The sequence below is a fragment of the Salvia hispanica genome, chromosome 1, assembly GCF_029641045.1.
Source record: "Salvia hispanica isolate PSC_SH4W2 chromosome 1, Shi_PSC_v1, whole genome shotgun sequence".
NCBI classification, from domain to species: Eukaryota; Viridiplantae; Streptophyta; class Magnoliopsida; order Lamiales; family Lamiaceae; genus Salvia; species Salvia hispanica.
Genome location: NC_142692.1, coordinates 54159266 through 54182393, shown reverse-complemented (window position 1 = coordinate 54182393; position 23128 = coordinate 54159266). Strand labels below are relative to the sequence as shown.

The window sequence follows — 23128 nt, the reverse complement described above, 5'->3', positions numbered from 1 at the left end:
CAGGAGACGAATGAAACAAAGAAGGAACTGAAGAAACTTCCGCCAGGTCTCAGGCATCCTACTTGGAGGAGAATGAGACATTCCCCGTAATAGTCAACAGTAACCTGACCAAGGAGCAGGATACGGAATTGCTGGAAGTCATCAAACGAAACAAGAAAGCAATAGGGTGGACTCTCTCGGATTTGGTAGAAATCAGTCCGGATCTTTGTATGCACCACATTCGTCTAGAAGAAGGTGCAAAGGCTCATCGAGATGCACAACGAAAACTGAATCCAAACATGCGAGAGGAAGTTCTGAAAGAGGTGTTAAAATTGCTTGCTCTAGGGATCATCTACTTCATTCCGGATAGCGAGTGGGTCAGTCCTGTTCATATGGTGCCTAAAAAGTCTGGAATACAGGTTGTCAAGAATCAAAAGAACGAGCTGGTACCCACTAGGCTGGTGACGGGGTGGAGAATGTGCATCGACTACAGGAAGTTGAACGAGGCCACAAAGAAGGATCACTTCCCCCTACCTTTCATTGATCAGATGCTAGAAAGATTGGCTGGCAAACAGTATTTTTGTTTCCTTGATGGATACAGTGGCTATTTCCAGATCTACGTTAACCCAGAGGACCAAGGGAAAACCACGTTTACGTGCCCCTTTGGTACGTATGCATACCGAAGAATGCCATTTGGATTGTGTAATGCACCAGGAACTTTCCAACGGAGTATGATGAGCATTTTTTCGGATCTGCTGGAAGTATGCATTGAGATATTCATGGACGATTTTACCGTATACAGGAACTCATTCGATACTTGTTTGGCCAGCCTTGATCTAGTGTTAAAGAGATGCCAAGAGAAACATTTAGTGTTGAATTTTGAAAAATGCCACTTCATGGTGACGGAAGGCATTGTCCTGGGTCACGTGGTTTCTGAGAGAGGAATACAAGTAGACAAAGCAAAGGTAGATGTGATATCAAAGTTACCATACCCTACGAACCAAAAAGAGGTTAGGGGCTTCCTAGGTCACACAGGTTTTTATAGGAGGTTTATCAAGGATTTCGCGAAAATCGCGCAACCACTCACTCATTTGTTGCACAATGATGTAGAATTCGTCTTTGACGAAGGATGCAAGAAGGCATTTCAGTTGCTCAAGGACAGACTCGTGTCAGCACCAATTATCAGGGCGCCAGACTGGAATCACCCTTTTGAGATAATGTGCGACGCGAGTGATTTTGCTGTGGGAGCTGTCCTAGGACAGAAGATTGACGGAAAAAGTTATGTGATCTTCTATGCTTCTAAGACTCTGAATCAGGCTCAGAAGAATTATGACACCACGGAGAAGGAAATGTTGGCTGTCGTATACTCGTTTAAAAGTTTCCGACCCTACCTTCTTGGGTCAAGGGTTATAGTCTTCACGGATCACGCAGCAATAAAGTACTTACTAGCTAAGAAAGAGTCTAAGCCGAGGTTAATCTGTTGGGTGTTGCTCTTGCATGAGTTTGATTGGGAAGTGAGAGACAAAAGAGGAACGGAGAATAGAGTAGCCGATCACTTGAGCAGAATATATCAAGGGGAAACAGAAGAGGCCATACCCGATGCTTTCCCTGAAGAGCATTTGTATTTTCTGGAGCAATTTCCTAGACCAATTAGCTGGGAAGCAGTTTTGGCTTTAACCGGTCTAGGGGAATCTGATAAAGGGAAGCGCACACTTAACGCAGAACCGTGGTTTGCTGACTTAGCCAACTACTTGGTCACGGGAGAGGTGCCAAGCTCAGACGAAGTTTCCCGGGCCCAGAAGATAAAAATTAAAAGTGAAGCCAAATATTACTTTTGGGACGACCCCTACCTGTGGAAGATGTGCTCGGATCAAGTGATTAGACGCTGCATTCCCGAATGGGAACAAAAAGATGTGCTAATTCATTGCCACACTTTGGCATGTGGAGGTCACTTTGGACCAAGGAAGACAGCAAGGAAGATTCTGGACAGCGGGTTTTACTGGCCGACACTAAATAAAGATGCCTTTGAGTTTTGCCAGTGTTGCGAGAGATGCCAACAGACAGGGGGAATTTCAAGGAGGGACGAGATGCCTCAGGTCCCGGTGATTGTGTGTGAAATTTTCGATGTGTGGGGGATGGACTTCATGGGACCACTCCCATCATCCTGTGGGAACACTTATATATTGGTTGCAGTAGACTATGTGTCTAAGTGGATAGAAGCTAAGGCCACCACAACATGTGAATCGAAGGAGGTGGCAAAATTTCTGAAGGCCAATATTTTCAACAGATATGGAGTTCCTCGAGCCATCGTCTCAGATCAAGGAACACATTTCTGTAATCGCGCCATCGAGGCTTTAATAAAGAAATATGGTGTTCACCATAGAGTGTCGACCCCGTACCACCCTCAGTCTAATGGCCAAGCAGAGATTTCTAATCGCGAGATCAAGGCGATATTGGAGAAGACAGTTAATCCGTCAAGGAAGGACTGGAGCAAGAGGCTCAGTGACGCATTGTGGGCCTACAGAACTGCTTTTAAAACGCCTATTGGAATGTCGCCTTACAGGCTTGTGTTTGGCAAGATGTGCCACTTACCTGTGGGTATTGAGCACAAGGCGTACTGGGCAGTGAAAGAGTTGAACATGAAGCCTATAGCTTGCGAAGAAGAGAGGAAGTTACAGTTACAAGAACTGGAGGAACTTAGGCTGGAGTCATTTGAGTCTGCCATGTGGTACAAAGAAAGGACGAAGTTATGGCATGACAAGAATCTCCGGGTCAAGGAACTTTATGTGGGACAGAAGGTGCTCCTTTTCCAATCCCGGCTCAAGCGGATGCCAATGAAGTTGAAGTCTAAGTGGATCGGTCCATATACCATCGTCGGCCTCCGCGCAAACGGAGCAGTGGAGATCCAGGGAAGTGCAACTAACTCTGTCCCTTTTCTCATTAATGGTCATAGAGTGAAAGTCTATAGGGATAATTTTGAGCTGTGTGTGGTGGATGAAGTTCCACTACACGCACTCTCTACTATCGCCTAGACGGACGAGGAGGTATTCTCGATGAATTCCTGGGTCAGGTAAATGGTTGACATTTTTGAAAATATGTGCTGAACCAGGGAATCTCGGGGATACTCAAAATGAATGTGTAAATAGTTTAACTGCTTTTCAAACTAAAGAAAATCCAAAAATAAAAAATAAAGTATATACAATTAAAATCTTCCAAAAATATTTTCAAAGCACCAGACTCCGAAGGGAACCGATGCCTTATATTCTAACCTTGACCTAGGAGTCTGGCGTCTTCATATTTTTTTTAAGTATAGGGTCATGGTCAGGGAAATCAGCTAGAGGAGGGAAACCTGGAGGAAGAAGTCAAGGAGAGCCTGGAGGAAGAAGTCAAGGAGGGATGGAGATAATTTGAATTTCAAAATCTGGCCGATATTTATGGGAGTTGTATGGTTGCTTACATCACGCCTGCAATCGCACCATCTTTTCATCAGAAAAGGCAACCGTCGTTTCTCTCTCCAATAATCCCAATCGACGAAAAACCGAAATTACTCTCCCTTCTCTCTACTTTCATTCTCTCTCTAGAACACAAACCCTAACCAAATTCGACCAAGTTTTTGTCTAATTTCAGATCTGCAGTAATGGATTCAACCCAACCCACCGGAAGTTCGCAGCAAACGGTGTATGACGCAGCCCTGTTGGCAGAATTGACGCAGAAATTGGCGAGTGTCGAGAAAGCAAATGATGTATACGCCCTGTTCTCCGCTAGCCTAATGACATCCGTGGCAGCCATACCATCACTGACGATTCCGGCGGATTCGGCGGCACAACCGGCAGTTCTCCATGAAGAAGGGCCTCGAGACTCTGGATCTCAACATGCAGAAACCGCTTCACGGGAGGCGGAAAAAGAAGAGGCGGTGCACGAACGGCCGGAGGATGGTGGACAGACGAACAGCGGAGCAGAGGTGGAGACCGAACAGTAAGGTGACGAAAACCCTAGTTCTGAGTGTAAGGAAGATGGTGAAGGGGAAACCCCTGTTATAGAAGACGTTGTGGAGGGTGAAACCCCTGTTGTGGAAAGTACTGTTGAGGGGGAAACCCCTGTTGTGGTAGAAGTGGCTGAGGGGGAAACCCCTGTTCAAAAATCGTTGGTAGCTGAGGGGGAAACCCCTGTTGTGGTAGAAGTGGCTGAGGGGGAAACCCCTGTTCAAAAATCGTTGGTAGCTGAGGGGGAAACCCCTGTTCAACAATCGTTGGTAGCTGAGGGGGAAACCCCTAAGGAAACTGGGGAAGAGACCCCAACTGATTTCAGGGGTGCGACCCCTGAACCCATGGAAGAGGGGGCAACCCCAAGTGATGTCAGGGGGGAAACCCCCATTTATATTGAGGGGGCAACCCCGATGGTGGATAATGTGGGGGAAACCCCGAAAAAATTGGTGGAAGAAACAGATCTACATGTGACTGGAGTACCGGAGCCCGTTGAGGAAGGGCTGAATTTGATCGTGGACCTGGTGGATGACCAGGAAGAAAATGAACCCCAAGTGGACAAGAGGACAGAGAGGAGACGAACCAGGAGGAGTCTGCTCGACGAAGTTGATGACTTAGTTCCAGATGCTACGGAAGCAGAGGAACGTCGCCTGGCCAAGGAGAGGGCGAGAAAAGGAAAGGCAGCGGCGACCCCATCTACACGGTCAAGGAAAGCTCCCTCCGTCAAGGAGGTTGAGGAGACCCTTTCCCCAGTGACCGAAGATCCCTCTGCCGAGGAACAAGACAAGCCTACCCATGAACCCGACTCTGAATCTGAGGAAGCTGAAGAAGAGTTTATTCCAGGACGCCCGGAAGTGTGGCTGACTAAGGAGCTGCTAGAGTCGATGAGGCAGTTCGACGATCAGAAAAGGGCCACGGTGTACAAGGAAAGATGCAGCGCCGGGAAGATGGCTAAGTCTGGGAAGCAGTACAGCCCCAGAGAGCTTAAAATGATTGCATGCAATGAGGACTTCCGCGCATGTATTTATTCAATCGGATTCGAGTGGTTACTGAAGCACAGCCAGGAGAAGGTGCCGGTGGACCTAGCAAGGGAGTTTTTCTCCACCTTCCGATTGAAGAACACCACTGATCTTGACGCGGACTCCATAACTTTCAGGCTTTTTAATGAAGAACATGAGATGAGCATCCGGGAGTGGTCCTTGAAAATGGGGTTGTTCACCCAGGCCGAGGATGATGAAGGGATATGGAATGAGAGGATGATCGGTGTGCCGAAGAATACGCCGGGTTTCAAAGTGCAAACAGCATGGGAACTGATCACCCACTCCAAGACGAGAACGTTTAAGTCCAGCTACTCCAAAGCCTCTCACATCGAGGACCGAATCCTCCGATTTGCTCAGACGTTTATCAGCTACAACCTAATGGGAACTGCTAATTCAGCTCTTACAACTACCGACCTTTACTTCACTTGGTGCATGGCAAAGGGCGTGAAGGTGCACCTAGGTTATTGGCTGGCTCAAGCATGCCACCAAATGGCGAGCAACCCTGCTCGTCATATGTATACCTGCCACCTCCTAGGCGCCTACCTCCAGAGGAACATTCAAATGAAGATTGCCAAAACCGCTCCTTTGGTAGTCATGTGCGAACCCCCGGAGATTTTCAGCGTTGATTATTTTTTCAACAAGGGGTTGCTCCAAGCTCATGGCGCCAAGACCTTCTTCTACTCGATAGGAGACAAGGTAAAAGCGAAGACTGGAGAAGCTGAGGAGGCCATGCCGAGTGAAGATGTTGAAGAGCCGCGGAAGGATGTCCAGGATATGAGAAAGGAGATGCAATTGATGAGGAAAGAAATGGTGAAGGAACTTAGGGGGATTAGGAAGGAATTGAACGGAAGCCGGGGAGAAGTGAAGACCCTGCGGGGCAATATTGCAGATTTGGCGGTGAAGTCCGCCAAACAAAATGAGCGGATGACGGAGGCGGTGGAGCTTTCACTGAAGATGTTGAAGTGGTTGCAGCAGACGTCCCCTTGACCCAGTCGAAGGTAACTCCTGGGTCTAGCAGCGAGGTCAAGCAGCCCGTCCAGAGCAGTCCCTCCGTCCAGCGACCACAACAATCGCTCAAGCAGGTGGTCTCCCTACCCGTTCCCAAGAAAGTGTCAATCCCAACAAAACCAAAGTCTATGATGAAGAAGCCAGTACCCGACCAGCCAGAACAGGAAGAAGAAGAGCCGGGGCAGCCGGCGAAGAAGAAGGTGAAGATGACCCGACCCGGAATCCCACCCCAGTCTGGCTCTCGAGGGAGCCAGCCCCAGAAGTGAATCACCCCCCATGACCAAGTAACTTTTAATTTTTGCTTTCAGTTATCTGTCTTTGTTTTTGTTGTTTATTTGTTAAGTGTTGTTGTTTATGTTTTCTCCCACTTAGCCCAATGCTTGGTCTAAGTGTGAGAAGTTTGTATTTTCTGTTTTATTGTGTCTTCTCCCACTTAGCCCGTTGTTCGGTCTAAGTGTGAGAAGTTTTTATTTTTATAATCTGTTGTTGTATGTTGCATTGATCTCTCTGTTTCCCCCCTTCACGACGATGGCTTGAGGACAAGCTTGAGTGAAGTGGGAGGGGGAGAGAAGTCAATGCATGTATTTGTCAGCATGATAAGAGTCTTTAGGTCTAGTTTTTGTTTGTGTCGCATGAGCCAATGAATATAATACAGCATGATCTCCTTAGTGAAAGTAATTGAAAATAGGAGGTATTTCAACTTAGAAGCCTTTTCCTTTAATAAGCCAAGTCAATCTGAGTGAAGCGAGAACGATAGAGGATGCCTTTACTTACTTAGTTGTGAAGCCCTACTATAAAAACGAGTTATAAGCCTTAAATAACTTTGAGCTAACACATGTAAAGGGGCCGCCACTGAATGCTTAGGGAGAAGAGTCATGAAGGAGAAAAATAGGGGAATTGGGTCATGAAGGACGAAGTCCAGGATAAGGTGTTATAAGCTGGACGAATTCCAGAGGAGAGAAGAGGAAAATGGAGGAATAAACTGGACGAAGTCCAGGGGGAAGTTGTTTAAAGGGCAGGAACGATAATGACCTGACCCAGGAAAAGAGGGGAAACACTCATAGCCCGACGCTTCAGTGGTGTGGCAATAACTTAAGAGAGAATCGATCCTAACATCCCTGGTGAGGAATGAGTGATCGAGTGAATGCAATAATTAGGTAAGTAAGAGGCTATCTTGACGAACTGACAGATTGGCTAGGTAGAGGAAGAGAAAGGGCCTATTTGGAGGAGTGCAGCCTGTTGGATTGACCTTAATCTTGTGGGGACGGTTGCCTAAAAGTTGAAGCTAGCTCATGCATATGTGTTTATGTGTTTGTATGTTTTTCTTTAAGTGTTTTAGTTTCAAGTTGTGTCTAGGTCTAGGAGTTGGTATAGGAGTCTGTCTAGAGTCTAAAGAGTCGGTCAGGGGATAACCTTGCTTGAAATTCGCCTTATTCTTTTTCTTGTCTTTATACTTGAGGACAAGTATGATTTAAGTGTGAGCAGTTTGATAAGGCTAATTTCATGCATCGGTTATATGGTGAAAAACACTATATTTTGCTGGGTCTAACACAGTTTTTAAGCCAGGTGTGTGACAGAATCGCTAGATCCAGGAGATGCTGGAGGAAACGGACTAGTGAAGGAATGAAGGAGAAGTGAGCAGAATTTAAGGAAAAGAAGGCTAGAAGAAGGGAGTCAATAGCTGAGGGCAACAAAGTCTATCTATACCTCGCTGGGCCCCACTTCAACGCCTATAAATAGAGGAGCATGCAACACACAATATAGACTTTTCGCTCTTAGCTCACACACATCACGCACACACTTGGGAAATGGGAGTTCTGGGGTAGTTTAGGTTTTAAGGGGTCCAATCTTCAGATAAATTCCGTCGTAACACCGTCCGCGTGAGGGCGAAGTTACAATCTATTTACTTTCGGTTCTTTTGCACTCTATTTCGTTCGAACTTCACTTTTGGAAGTCGATTTGGTTGTTGATGTTACTGATTATCTATGCATTTCTTAGTTTTCGTTATATTTGTGTTATCTCGTGTTGATCTATGTTGATCCTGCTGTTAAAAGTTTTAATTTTGGCAAGTTGCATGTTGATCTCTGTTTTTGTCACTTTGGTGCTCGATCTGGGGAATTTGGTTGTAGATCCGCGGTGTTGTTATTGATCGGAGGTTGTTTGTTGAATCTGAAGTTATGGAATGTTTTTGGCTGGAGTTTGTGTCGGATGCTTGGATCTGGAGCGGATTTAGCATCCGAAGTTGGATTTGAACAGGGGAAGTCGAGTTATGCATGGATTTTGAGTTTTCTGTTTGCTTCGTCTAGCATCCGTAGATCTGTTTAGTTCTTAATTGTTCTTCATTAAATCGTTAAAATCCAGTCTGCTCTGTTTTCCGATTACGCTCATACCTGTTTCTTCTGAGTTTTTATGCAAATTGGTTGGAGAAGATGATGTCGTTGTTAGTTAGTACCTTAGTTAGTTTTTTTTCCAGCTTTTCGTCCGTACTCTGCTTTTTCAGTCATGGTCCCCACCGTCAGTTTATTTCCCAGATCTAGGTAATTTATAATAGTTTCTCAGATCTAGCGATTATTTCGGTTCTAGTTTACGTGCATGCTTTTGTTGTTTCGCCTAGATCTTGCTGTTAGCGTAGCAGTTTAAAATCCCAAATTTAGTTTAATTTCCTCAACCCAAAAAAAAAATGCGTGGCAGCAGCCAACCCAAAAACAATTTCCAAATCCTTGAGCATGATCATTACGCATCCATCTCTGTGGGATCGATCCCTACTTCCCTGTGCTAGGTTTTATTATAAGTGGTTGAGGGTTTTTGAAGAAGTGCTTTGTGTGTCCGACGACCTAGATTTTCCAACGACCAGTGAGTTCCTAGACCTTGTGATCTAGTGGATTTGCTGGACCTAGGAAACTTGTTATTCCTTTCTGTGCACACAGTGACAACTACGTGTCTTCAACCACTCATGGTTTATTCTTTGTAGTAGAATGAATATGCACTCATTGATTTTGTCCCCCCTTTGTCGTATATATCTTTATTTGGACATCCATTCAAAACAGGACTATGGGCATTAATTAATTCATTTCTTAGAGTAACATGACAACAAGATGAATCGCCAGATTCAAATATGTTGACTAGAACGAAAGTCTGTCTTGGTTGTTGCATTTATCAATTTTCGAAGAAGATAACCTTGTTGCCATGAGGTTCAAACAAAAAACTGATTCGCACTGAGCCAAAGGTGCAGATGCATGATTGTTTGCTTATATAGAATGAAATTAATCTTTGGGGATCAAAAATAGATCCTATCTTGTGATTTGTGAGGTGGTAAATGACTGTTTCATGATTAGATGGTTTATTGAAGCATACTTTTGTCTTTATTCCTACTCCTAGGTTTAACGATTTTGTTGAGTTTTAATACAAAAAAAAAGAAGCTTAAACGGGGTCAAGAGTAAAATATTAAGTTTGGAGTCAAGATCGATCACAAGTATTGAAAAGTGAACGGTCAGCTGAGTCCATAAGCACAAACTCAGCGGTCCGATCTGGTTGCGATGCGACCAATCATGTGCTCTGTTGGAACAAGTCAAAGAATCCAAATCATGCTACTATCCTGTGAGTTAGTTTCAACCCACCCAGTGGTCCGCTAATGTTCGAAAAATGTGAATTTCACTTTATTTGTTGTCTTTTGATGCCCAATCTCTTTAAAACTCTAAGGTGGTATTCGGATTCCTAGATAAATTAGTATTAAGATATAATCAAGCTTTGAGTTGTGAGATTATTTTAGTCATAGGGGATTAGTTATGACTAATTATCCCATATACGATTGAGTTGTGGGATTGAATCTCATGAACCAAACGCAATACATATTTAATCTCGGAATACAATCTTGCAAACCGAGCATCCCTTAAATAAACTCATATGGCTTAAATTCTAGACATCCAATTGATGTGAATCACGTATCCAATCTTTAACCCCTTGATTTTACGTGGTTTTATGCATGTTTAGAGTAGGGTGGGTCGGTATGGCATAGCGTACCGAGAAAGTCATACCGCATACCATACTGGAAACTGTGGTATGACAATATTTCAAACCGTTATCATGCTGAATTTTCAGTTTATCGCAATCCGGTATACCGAAAAATTCGGTATGGTTAATTTTTTATATCGTTATTGTAACACACCCTTACCCGATTAGTTTAATAATCAAATAAATGATGTCACTTTTTGATACAGCTCTCAAATTAGCATAAATTCCTTGATTCTTCTTTTCTTTTAATACAAAGAAAATTAATTTCCTTTGCTTGATGAACGAAAAAAAACTGCTATATGATATCTAGAACTAGAGCATAAGCGCATAAGCCTATCCCCAAGATTCTATGCATATATTTTCAAATATATAGATAACGAAGTAAATGAAATGTCCATAGTACATTAGACCTTCTATACATGCCACATCTAACATATCAAACAAAATTTCCCAAACACAAAAAAAGGGCTAATGACCTTACTTGAGCAGCTGTACAACAAAAGAGTAGTATGATCCTCTAATCTGCAAGAGGGAAGAGAAAGGAGTGAGCTTCAACAAGCCCGGTAGTATATACAACATTAGAGCATAATTTCCAAAGATAAGTAAACGCTATGCAACCTATATAGTTACAAAATTATTACCATAATTTTTTCTCTCCAGAATCAACATCCTTATATCCATATGCATATATGCTTACTTTCAAAAAAATAAACAACAATACAAGTATGACCTTTATATCGTCCTCTCTGGATTTTCTAAGACTTACTGAAGTCATAAACATATATTAGTTCATTAAAATATCCAGACTAATGCACTTATAGTATACATGTCACCACTCACCCAGTTTTAACACGTGTATACTTACCAGGTCTATATATATTTATTCATTACCAACACCAACAACCATTTAAATTCCACATTCATATAGTCGCCATTGATTTCAATGAATTTACCAAAATGGGTAATCATATATACATTCATAAAATATATAAGAGAGAATACAAAATAAAAATAAGGCAGTTGATTTCCACTCACCACACCAATTATCGAGTTAAACCCAAAGAATCCATTACAATCTTATTCAAATATCAACACATATACGGATGACAGATCACTATCATTTTCACATATCTGAACAAATATACTAGGGGTACACGTGTACGCGAATTTTTTCCTCAAGAGGACTCCGCACAGACCACCCATTTAGGGTGCAGACGGATAATCAAACAGATCACAGATAATGGAGTGTTGTTGTCCTATGGCATGCGAATTGTACCCACAGAATGCACTCAAACACGGGGCATAAACAACACTAATTTTCATCAAATTCTTAATTCCAATGATCTTTAACATTACAGATCAACAACTTCTTTCTGCACCATATCATATCAAATTAAAGATTGAATTCCAACTCTCTAAGTACCATCACAAATTCACATATCCATAACTCACATAATTCACGCCATACAACATATTCAAACCATACAACATAAGATGATCAAAATGATCACTGTGCGCGCATTCAATCCAGTATATGTGTTAGTTTCAACAATCAAAAAAGTGAATTTGTTGCTATGCAGATGGCAAAACCGGATCCAAGTGATAGCAAGAAGGAGCTTCCACATGAAGAAGTAATCAAGTGCTTGTTTGCCACAGGGACCTTTCGCATCGAGCTGCACATGCCTGCAAACCATGTTGTCTTCAATACTGCTCCGGAACTTAATGGGGATTTGAATGTCACTGATATTACAAGAATGAATCCTCGATTAACATCGCTCGATGCCGATGCTAGGTTGATTCCTCCGCGAAATAACAAGCCGTGTTTGACTGATGCACTTTTTATTTGCACTATAAATACCTGCAAGTATACAGAGTAGGTATAGTATAGCAAAAGGTTAGTACCGGGTATCGAACACGGGGAAGATGTACACAAAGTGTCTATCTTCTACTAGAACTCAATTACTATCTGGAGAAACAAGAATTTTTGTAACTTTTTGAAAACAGTAAATATTAAAAACAGTAAACAACTAAAAACAAACAAATCACGGAGAGAAAAGTATAGAGATAAGGAGAATTCCAGGGATGTGCTTTCGCTTTAATGGTTATACAAATTCCAAACTACAATACCCTAGCACATTTAATACTTTGAAAGGACGAGTCACCTAGCTTATGCTCATGCGATACAAACGTTGATTACTAACATTAGGGTTGTCAATCCTAACACGTAACTCCAAAAAGCTCCTAAGACCCTTGAAAAGTCCTCACTCTCAATTAACAGTGCCGTATTAAAGGAAGCTAACTGTAGTGTCTACTAAGTGGATCTAACTCGCTAGAACTCTGTCACAGTTATGAAGCAAGTTGTATTGAATCATACATAATTGTGTCACTCAATTATGAAGCATCATGATTAACTTAGGGAAGAAACAAAGTAAAAACAAAACGGATATTAAATAGAAAACGGAATTGTATAACCAAAATTGCTACTAACACGTCCCTAGAATCCTATGAGTTTAGTTACACATGACTGAATAAACTAAAAACATAGATTGAAGGGAAAGCAATTTGAACATAAAACTAAAGCAAATAAAACCCGTAGGTTGAATCCTTGTCGTTCTTGATGTTCTTGAAATCCTTCTTCAACTCCTTGCACAATAGAAGTACTCTAGCTTTTGATCTCTATGAATGTGTTTTTGTTGTGTGTCGGAAAAAAAAACTCTCTTTTGATGAAGCTTGAGGTCCTATTTATAGGGGAAGATTATTCCCCATCATAGAAGGAAAAGATCTTCAAAATTTGGTAAATCTTGGAGCAAATCTAGGGCTGGTCGGATTCGCCGCCTTTCTCCGGCGGTCCGCCGCACCTTGGCCGGCGGTCGCCGCGTTGGAGTCCAGAGACTCTGACCCTTCGGTGGCGGACCGCCACATGTCCTCCGGCGGTCGCCGGGCGAGACTCTTCTCCTAGCGTAAATTTCCGAGGCGGGCCGCCACATAGCTCTGACCGCCGGGCGCCGGCGGTCGCCGGTCGCCGTCTGACTCCAGATTTCCAGACTATGCGTTTTTACTCCCCTTTTCGGCTCAAATATGCACATTTCTCACAAAACACGTCAAAATACCAAAATGTATAGAATATGCAAATAATGGACATGTAGAGTGATTTTGATAACAAAAACGGACCAAATAATGGCCTTAAAACAGTGCAAAATCCGGGCGTATCATTGACCATTCAGGGACGTGTGGCAGAGCTTTCCATTTTAGCGTTGAATTTGGATGACTACATCAGTCTGCCTTCGTTGATTTTTTATGGAGGTGATGAAGGGAAACACTCAGCTGCTCGATGTGTTTTTGATCCAGGAGGAGACGCATCGTCAAGGCTTTGGCTTTCAACTTTCGTCGTTGCTTCGTGGTTTTCACCTTGAGGACAAGGTGGATTTCAACCGTGGGGAAGTTGATACGATCCCGTATCTTAGGAAATCTCAATTATTTAGTTATCTTTTATTTCACCATATCTTTTCCATATCTTTGTTTTCTTATTCAATAAGTTAGGTATTTTATTTTCCTTAGTCTATAAATAGGGCAATTGTCATCAAACTATTCAATCAATAAGAATTATAAATTTGGAAGACAATTAACTAACCCAACACAATTTCCACTTTATTCTCTACCTTTTTCATTTCCACTTTATTCTCCTTTTACTTAACTAACCCAACACAATTTTTCTTAATCTTCGTGCCGAAAAGAAACGCCTTCATTTCTATGGAACGGAGGGAGTACTAATTAAGACTTATAAAGTATTTTATATCTGACCTCCAACGGATTTGAACTAAATTTTAAATTCGTGATTTTAGGGCCTTTACAGTTATTGCGGTATACCGAAGTACGATATACCGTATTACCGTTATGCAAAAAAAAATCATTTTATACACAAAATATTTAAAAGTGGGATTTTCGGAGATTTTAAGTTTTTAATTCTATTTTATATATGAATATATTAATATATTATAATATTTGTATAATATTTCAACATATACCGATTTTTTGGTCATGGATTCGGTATATATTCGGTATACCACGATATATCGCAGTATAGGAAAACTGATACCATTACGGTATCATACCGTACCGAAAATTGCGATATACCGAAAAATTAGTATTTCAGTATTTTTCCCCACCCCTAGTTTGGACTCATTATAGTATGTTAGTTTCATTGTAGGATTTGAAACGGTATGGAAAACGAAGTTGGAACGACGCCAGAAATTAAAGAAAAGATTTGAAAAGAATTGCACTTTCATGTAGTTTCACTGGACCGAGTGGATCCATATTCAAAATCCTATTCGGCCTAGTGGTTTGTACTCCTTGATTCTAGAGAGTTTCATTCGATCTAGTGAATTCTCAACCAAAACACCACTTTGCCGAATGGTATCGCCTCCTTGATTCCAGAAAGTTTCACATGACTAAGTGAAATTGAGGACAGAATGCTATTCGACATAGTATTATAGTAATTTCGACAAGTTCTATTCTAGTGAGTTTTACTCAGACAAGTCGGTTTCAGCCGAAACGCTACTGGCCGAATGACGGTTGTGCCCAACACCCTAAACTATACAATCAATATCCAAAAATTTAGGATTAAATTTCATTCAACTCAAAAACTACCATGCTTGAATGATTTCATTTATTTTTGTTTCAAATTTTAAAAATAAAATACTATCGTGGTGATAAAAATATAAATGAAACTACAAATTCACTATTTTAAAATTAGGAGCTAGTATGATGGTAAGTGTGATTTGTATGTAAAAAGAAAAAAGAAAAAAAAAAAGAAAAAAAAAGTGTGATTTGTATGTATATATTTCTATAGAGTGACTAATTTATTCCTTTCCAAGGAGATAGAGATAAACGTGTAAACAGAGACGATATATTGACATTTATTTATCATTATATTCCATCCACGTTACAAAACGGGCCCTTATCGAAAAAATGAGTAGACTTTCACTATTCTTTATTAAAGTGGATGAATTTTTACTATGTTAAAGCAAATTACATTCCCTCTTTTATTAATTACCTCCGCTTTGGCTAAAATTTTAATTAAGGAAGAGAATTCGAACTTGAATTTGGTTTGCTTGCTGATGAGTGCCACATCAAGATATTTATAATCGCACAAATTTGAAATTGAAGCCGGGTATTTTGACTCATTTCCATCCCTACTACGATACAATTACTACTATTTTCACGAAGAGATTTATAATTGATTAATTGGTTCCAGACTTCCATTGATGGTATTGGCACAAAGTAGATAACGATGAAGACCTCTCTAATATAAGGAACATAATCATCTCTTGGCTAAAAGATAGTTTCATAGACTAGATAATAGTGATGACCTCTCTAAAATAAGGAATATTAATAAGAGTGAACTACACAAATAGTCCCTAATCTTGTTTAAAGATGCACCAATGGTCTCTAAAATTTTTTATATCATTTTTGGAATGATAAGACAAAACTAACCCTAGGTACCACTAGTGTGAATATTTAAAGTTCTGGGGCATTTTGGACTTTTCTATTCTTTTATTTTTTTTCATTTTTTCTTCCATCACCATTTTCTTTTATAAACTCAATTATACTTTCATTTAAATAATATTTGATGCTTTATGATTTCAAAATTTTAAATAAGAAACCATATGTTTTAATTATGCTTTATTTATTTTTAAAATTAAATATTATTTTTTATAAAAATTAATCTATATATTTGCGAAGAAAATATTATATTTAATAGTAATATTTTAAAATATAAATATTAAAGTGAATTATAGGAAATTCTTTGCAGAATTTATTTTTACTTAAAACTTTTACTAAAATTTTTTAAATTTGAGAAGAAAAAATATTATAGTGAATTATAGTAAATTTTTATTTAAAAAATATTACTTAAATATTTAAATGTTACTATACTTAAGTGAAAAATAAAAATTTAGTTTACGTTAATTAAAAAATACAGTATAGTGAAGAATATTTGTTAAATATAATAATTGAAATTTACTACAAAAATATAATAAAATGAACTATATAATAAATATTTTAATTACGTTAGTTAAAATATAGTATAGCGAACTCTTGCAAGTAACATTTTTTTACTAAAAAATAAAATGAACTATAGTAATTTTTTCATTATAAAGCTTAATCTATACATTATTCAAGTAACTATTTAAAAAATTTAAGTGAATTATTTAAAAGAAAATTTTTTTGTTGTAAAAGGTGCTTTTATGTATGTCTAAAATAATTACATGATTGAAGAGGTACCAAAATTGTAATTTCTAGGTACCAAAAATGCCCTCTATGGCATTTAGGAGATTTTTCAAATGCAAAGGGGTATAATATACCGACAAGTACCAAAAATGTAGTAATTTTTAGGGATCAAAAATGTTATAAAATTTTTGCAGGGACCATTGATGTCTTTTATGACAAGATCAGGAATTAATTGTGTAGTTCACTCTATTAATAAAGGTATCACTTTAATGCGAGTAGGAGGATAGCCTATTATTTTCTCTTAGAAGTTAGAACATTATGTTGGATACTAGCAATAGCATATAGCTAAAATATTTATTATAAGTATAAAAAAATATTTTCCAATAATTTCCTCTTCTAAAACTTTTAAATTTTACCTATATTATATATTTATATATATTTTTGCCCCTTTCAATATAAGTTTCTGGCTCCGGCTCTAGATACTAGAATACTACTCCCTCCGTCCCGGCTAAGATGACACATTGCTTAGCCGGCACGGGGTTTTAGGAGTTATTGGTTAAAGTGTTTAATTGGAGAGAGAGAATGTGAGTGTAAGTATTAAAGTAGAGAGATAAAGAAAAATGAATATTTTAATAAGAGTGAGAAAAAGTGGTTGAGTGTATTAATTGGAAAGAAAAAGTTACCAAAAAAGGAAATGTGTCATCTTAGTTGGGACAAACTAAAAAAGGAAAACGTGTCATCTTAAGCGGGACGGAGGGAGTAATATTTTACTTAATATATTTTTTATACTAATAATTATCTAAAATCAATTGATAAAATTGATACAAGTGGGAAAGAGAAGGATACAATACAATATATAGATTAGTTGCAATATAATGAAATTGGTACAATTGGAGATGTAATTTATGGTTCTTTCCTAGTAAATACACAAAATTTTAATATGTTTAGAATTTTCTCTAATTTTTTCAAATCAACATACATGAACTTAAATTTAGGACTTATGCTTTCAAGTTAGGGATTAGCTAGTTGTTAACTCTTGCAAGCATCGCATTTGTGAGAGATTGAGAAGGGGATCAAGAACTTGAAGGAAAAGAAGATGCTAATCCTAGTTAAAGTGCTATGGGAACATTTTTCACATAAAGAACAAATATTGGAATGAGAAAATATTTGTGTTTATTTAAAAGAGTGGGCAAAATTCTATATCTAAGACTCGATAATTTACAAGATTTTTCAAATATTATATCTAGGGTAATACTTCTCACTAGGTGAAATCTTGGTAATTGGTAGGCTTCGACAGGCTGATTGGGTGGGTGGGCTCAAGCCATTGCTGGTGCAGACCGAGTCCATATCAATTCTCACTCCCATCGAAACAGCATTGGAGATGAGCAAAATGTGGCATAAGAGAACTCTCCTCATCAAACCGCGCATTTGAACTCTCTAATTTAAGTGATGGATCGGTTGCGGCGCTAGGATTATCACTTGTACTTGGAATCGCATTAGCTAATAAATGACCTTGAATCATTTACAACAACACTACAATAAATGCTATTTTTTGAACATCAAAGTGCTCAATGCGGTAAAAGTGCACGGTGAAGAAAAAATATCCAATATTTTCCGAGCACAAAAACTGCTCGGTGCATAAATTTTCGAGCAATCCTAAGTTCGATAAATTTCCGAGCACGTTGCTTGGAAATATTTTTATACGTATTATTTTAATTAAATAAATAATTTACGAGCACTTGGGTGTTCGAAATTTGTTAAGTATATTTTAAATTAATAAAAATATTATTATATTCGAGCACTTGAGTGCTCAGAATCAATTCTGTTTTAAATTAATAAAATAAAAAGATGAGACTATTTTGTATGAATGGAGAGAGTACTATTTTTTATCAAGTTTTTAGCATGCCTTGTAAAAAGAAATACTAATAGTCATTTAAATTACATAATTTAATTAAATATTAAAATTTCATAGATTTAATATAATTCGATATATATTGGAGATAATCAAATAGGACAAAAGTTTAAAATTTCACGACTCCTGATCCCGAAAGTCAATACAAATCTGATTAATTTCATTTATTCACTGGGCAATAATATGCAACACACGGGTCACTAGCTAGTACTACTAGTCAAAATTATCTTAATTTCCTTGCAATATTATGTGGTTGTGGCATGTTAATGATTATGACGGCAAAGGTTATCACCATGATGTTTTAAGATATTAGAAAGTAGCCATTCATTATAGAATGAGAATTCGGACTTCCATTACGTTAATAGAAAACAAAAGAGATAAAAAGAAATAAAATTTATCATCGATTTAGATTTTTTTTGAAACATACTCCTTCCGTCCTAAGATAAGTGACTTGTATTATTTTTTGGGGTATCCCACTATAAGTGACCTATTTTCATTTTTAACAAAAAGTCATCTCTCTTACTTTATTCTCTACCTACTTTATTCTCTCTTCTCTCCTCTACTTTTCCCTCTCTCATACTTTACTCTCTCAACTTTAACTTATTTAAATACCATTCCTTAAATCCCGTGCCCAAAAGAAGTAGGTCACTTATCTTGGGACGGAGGGAGTATTAAAAATGAGCTATTCATCCCCTTAAAAAGACTTATAAAAGGAAAGATTATCCACTCTTATATAAATTAGATAGGATCATCACCAATTCGATGTGAGACACGATTTAAGATACTCCCTTCATCCATGATTTAAAGAACCATTTTACCATTTTGGTTTGTTTACGATTTACATAACCATTTGCTTTATTCCACTTTTAGTATGCAGACCCCACATCCTACTAACTTTTTACACTCACAATCCAATATAAAACTAATACTCTCTCCGTCCTATAGAAATAAACCATATTTTCCTTTTCGTCCATCCCATACAAATAGTCCATATCTATTTATGGTAACCTTTTTCTCCTTTTCTTTTACTTTATTATTTATGGGTCTCACCATCCACTACACAATTTCAACCACTTTTTCTTCTTCTCTTTTACTTCATCAATTATACATTAAAACCCGTGCCAAATCTAAATGATGTATTTCTATGTGATGGAAGGAGTACTTTAAATGGGTCTCACGTTCCACTCATTTTTTTCTCTTTATTTTTTTTTGTAAAATCAAATAATTTCTTAAATTTGTACCAAGTCAAAATGTCTCTTTCAAAATGTCTCTTTAAATGGTGGATGGAAGGAGTATTTAACGTGAAGATTATATCCAATCCAACTATATATACATAGCATAGCAGGATACACCTTAAAGAACAATTATAAACCATGGAATTCTTGTCCACCTTCTACGCCGCCGTAGCCTTTGCCCTCTCTCTCCTTTTCTGCTACTCCAAACTCCGCCGCAAATCAGCTGATAACCTAAAGCATGCTGCACTCAGAGCTCCGCCGGAAGCCGGCGGCGCACGCCTCCTGACTGGCCACCTCCACCTCCTGACCTCCTCCACCAATCTCCCTCACTTCAACCTAGCCGACGTAGCCGACCGCCACGGCCCGATCTTCACGATCCGCCTCGGCGTGCGCCGTGCCGTCGTCGTCAGCAGCCCGGACCTCACGAGGGAGCTCTTCACCGCCTGCGACGCCGCCGTGTCGTCGCGCCCCCTGCTGCGATCCACCAAGCACCTGAGCTACGACCTCGCCATGTTCGGGTTCGCCCCGTACGGCCCCTACTGGCGCGAGATACGCAAGCTCGTGTCGGCAGAGCTTCTATCAGCGCGCCGTCTCGAGCTGCAGCAGAGCGTGCGAGTCTCGGAGACCGCGCACTTCGTGAAGAAGCTTTATGAGACCTGGGAGGTGACTCAGCTTCGTCTTATAAATGAATAAAAAATTAATTAAGATAGAAAATAATGCAGAGAAAACTCTTATCTATATTATACTTTTTTACTTACTATTCACTTTAACTATATTTTTTGCAGAAAATAAAATGAGTTACTACTATGGAATGAAAGTATTATATTCTTTGCATCCTATAAATATGGAGAATCTTTCCAATTTGGTTTGTCCTATAAAAAAATCCATATCTATTTTTAATAACTACTTTCTCTTTAATAAGGTTCCTTATTGGGTCATTATAATTTATATCTATATTTTTTTTTACCAATTATGCATTAAAACTTGTATAGAGTATTTAATTTTTCTTTCAATTGCCAAACAGGAGGAGGGGAGGAGCGAGAGCGGGTCGAATCACGTGCTGGTGGACATGAAGCGGTGGTTTGGGGAGCTGAGCTTGAACGTGGTGACGAGGGTGGTGGCGGGGAGGAGGCTCGGTGATGATACGGAGGAGGCGATGCAGTGTCGGAAGGTGATGAGGGAGTTTTTTTACTTGTCGGGGGTGTTTGTGCCGGCGGATGCGCTGCCATGGCTCAGGTGGCTGGATATAGGTGGATATGAGAAGAAAATGAAACAAACGGCTAAGGATTTCGATAGAATTGTCGGAGACTGGGTGGCGGACCGTCGGGATAAGGACTATTCCGGAGAGAGTAAGGCGCAGAATTTCATAGATGTTATGCTCTCTGTTTTGAAGGGTGCGAATCTTCAACATGATGTGCTTACAGTCATCAAATCTACGTGCCTGGTATGATGTCACAGATTAATGTTGTGTGATTAGTGTGAACAAATATTTAATTTGCAATCATAAAGATAGATAATTCTAGTAATCACAAAGAATTCAAAAAGATTGAAGTATTCTAAAAATAACAACTTTTTAGCGTACTACTCTACTTAAAGAATAATAGACCATGTCACATTTTATTTTCTCCTTCTGTCTATTTAGTGTTGAATTGTAGTACGTCTATATTTTTTTCAATCAATCCACTAAAACACGGTCATTGTTTTTTTTGGTAAATCCAACATAGATCTTATCTTATTTGATTCTGTCATACTTTCATTCCCTTATTACTTATCTATTTTATTCTAATATTTATTTTTTAATGTAAAACTAATTTCTTAAAATATGACTCAAATTTCAATAACTATCACACTAACTTTCATTCACATTTTTTTCAAAATCCGCCAAAAGCAAAAGTAAGACTTTAAATATAAATGAAAGAATTATTTTTTATTCATGATATTGAAATATACGCAAAATAATCTTAGCCCCAATTTCCTAAAAATAAAATAGAAGGTGTAGAAAAAGGGGTTAATTCAAAACTAAGAAGCTATGATTATGATCAGCTCGCGCGCCCTCAATAAGCTTAAATATACATATAATAAAAGTGTTATAATATTTAATTTTAATTTTTTTTTATCTTAGTGCAATATTATTGCATAATTTCGACCAATACTGATTTGTTACAAACTGGTGCAGGTTTTAATTGCTGGTGGAACTGACACAACTACGGTTGTACTAGTATGGGCCCTCTCCCTTCTCTTGAACAATCGTCCCATCTTGAAGAAGGCTCAAGATGAACTAGACAAACATGTTGGAAAAGAAAGACGAGTGGAAGAATCAGATATAAAGAATTTGCCGTATCTTGCAGCCATAATCAAAGAGACTATGAGGCTGTACCCTGCAGGCCCCTTAGGCGGGATACGCGAGTTCACGAAAGATTGCGATGTGGGTGGCTACCATGTGTCCAAAGGGACGTGGCTGATCGTGAACGTCTGGAAGTTGCACCGCGATCCACAATTGTGGGCGGAGGACCCCTTGGAGTTTAGGCCCGAACGATTTCTTGATATTGACCACAAAAGTATAGATGTGAAAGGCCAGAATTTCGAGTTCATTCCATTTGGCGCGGGCAGGAGGATATGCCCCGGGGCTAACTTTGGGATGCATATGTTGCATTTGGTGTTGGCTAACTTATTGCATGCTTTTGAGGTTTCAACGGTTGGGGATGAAGAGGTTGATATGAGTGAGAGTGTTGGATTAACTAACCTTAAAGCCACACCACTTGATGTTCTCATAGCCCCAAGGTTATCACCAAATTTATATTGAGTAAAAATGTTGTTATATTTGTTTTCCTTTCAGTTTCAATGAATGTAATCTATGTATGGATGTTGGTATGATAAAAAAGTTGTAATATATAGTATTATGGTTATTGGCCCATACTCCTTCTGTCCTATTAAAAATGAAATATTTTTTTTGAGTTTGTCCAATTAAAATATGAACATTTCTTAATATAGAAACAACCTCATCTCTATTTCTTTCTCTTTTTTACTCTCTTTTCATTAAATTACAAAACAAAACTATATAAAATTCTGTGCTGAAAACTAAATTATTCATATTTATTGGAACGTAAATACCTTATTCTTACTTTTAATCAGTTCAAGAACTGGATATAAATTTAAATTTAGTAGTATGATAATGCAACAAATTTTAATTTGTTTTAATTTTACCATGACGAAGTGTTTTAACCATCTTTTTTTTAATTCGAGGTGAATATTTTGATTGACGGCTCACATGGTTGTGACAAAGCCAAATGACGCACTATGCAACATTTTATGAGTAAAATAAATGCTTTCTGAGATTAGGACTTATAAACATCATCTAAGGAGCAACGTAGTATTACATATTTTAAAACACATGCCGAATCAAAAATCAAAATGTTTCTACATAAATATCCTTAAATGAATAAGACGTGTCATAAAATCAAATAAGAATGTTAGTAACATTTTAATTTGTAGATGATGAGACTCTAGGTGCTTAAATATAAAAAAAGTGAGATGACATGGGGTCCACATAAAATGAGAAAAGAGGGGTCCACAAGAGACTCATATAATGCCACGTATGATCCCACATATGGGTGATGAATGAAATCTCCGTCCATGATTCCATCATCTGGTATTCATGAAATTAAAGTTATAAGAGATATCTCTTCCCTCTCTCCTTTTTTGGTATCTCTACACGTTCAATCAAGCTAATCC

The 23128-nt window shown here is 38.7% G+C and overlaps 2 protein-coding genes across 2 annotated transcripts; both read left to right on the top strand.

The window, feature by feature from the left end:
* Positions 1-3616: 3616 nt before the first annotated feature.
* On the top strand, positions 3617-17681 carry LOC148934156 (uncharacterized). Its single transcript, XM_089062212.1, has 5 exons — positions 3617-3721; positions 4499-4607; positions 4716-5863; positions 11602-11813; positions 17537-17681. Exons 1-5 carry the CDS (start codon positions 3617-3619, stop codon positions 17679-17681), a joined length of 1719 nt encoding a protein of 572 aa, XP_088918338.1.
* Positions 17682-19488: 1807 nt separating this feature from the next.
* On the top strand, positions 19489-22312 carry LOC125217795 (flavonoid-6-hydroxylase-like). Its single transcript, XM_048119332.2, has 3 exons — positions 19489-20059; positions 20421-20840; positions 21573-22312. The coding sequence occupies exons 1-3, from the start codon at positions 19535-19537 to the stop codon at positions 22197-22199; spliced, it is 1572 nt and encodes a 523-aa protein (XP_047975289.1). The 5' UTR covers positions 19489-19534; the 3' UTR covers positions 22200-22312.
* The last annotated feature ends 816 nt before the right edge of the window (positions 22313-23128 follow it).

Bases quoted from the DNA above. Each gene is read 5' to 3' on its own strand.
- LOC148934156 (XM_089062212.1), top strand. From the start codon at position 3,617: ATGGATTCAACCCAACCCACCGGAAGTTCGCAGCAAACGGTGTATGAC. The intron at 4,608-4,715 runs GTCGCCTGGCCA...CCCTTTCCCCAG, and splicing joins TGCTACGGAAGCAGAGGAAC to TGACCGAAGATCCCTCTGCC. The intron at 5,864-11,601 runs GTGAAGACCCTG...GTTGCTATGCAG, and splicing joins TGAACGGAAGCCGGGGAGAA to ATGGCAAAACCGGATCCAAG.
- LOC125217795 (XM_048119332.2), top strand. From the start codon at position 19,535: ATGGAATTCTTGTCCACCTTCTACGCCGCCGTAGCCTTTGCCCTCTCT. The intron at 20,060-20,420 runs GTGACTCAGCTT...ATTGCCAAACAG, and splicing joins AGCTTTATGAGACCTGGGAG to GAGGAGGGGAGGAGCGAGAG. The intron at 20,841-21,572 runs GTATGATGTCAC...AAACTGGTGCAG, and splicing joins TCATCAAATCTACGTGCCTG to GTTTTAATTGCTGGTGGAAC.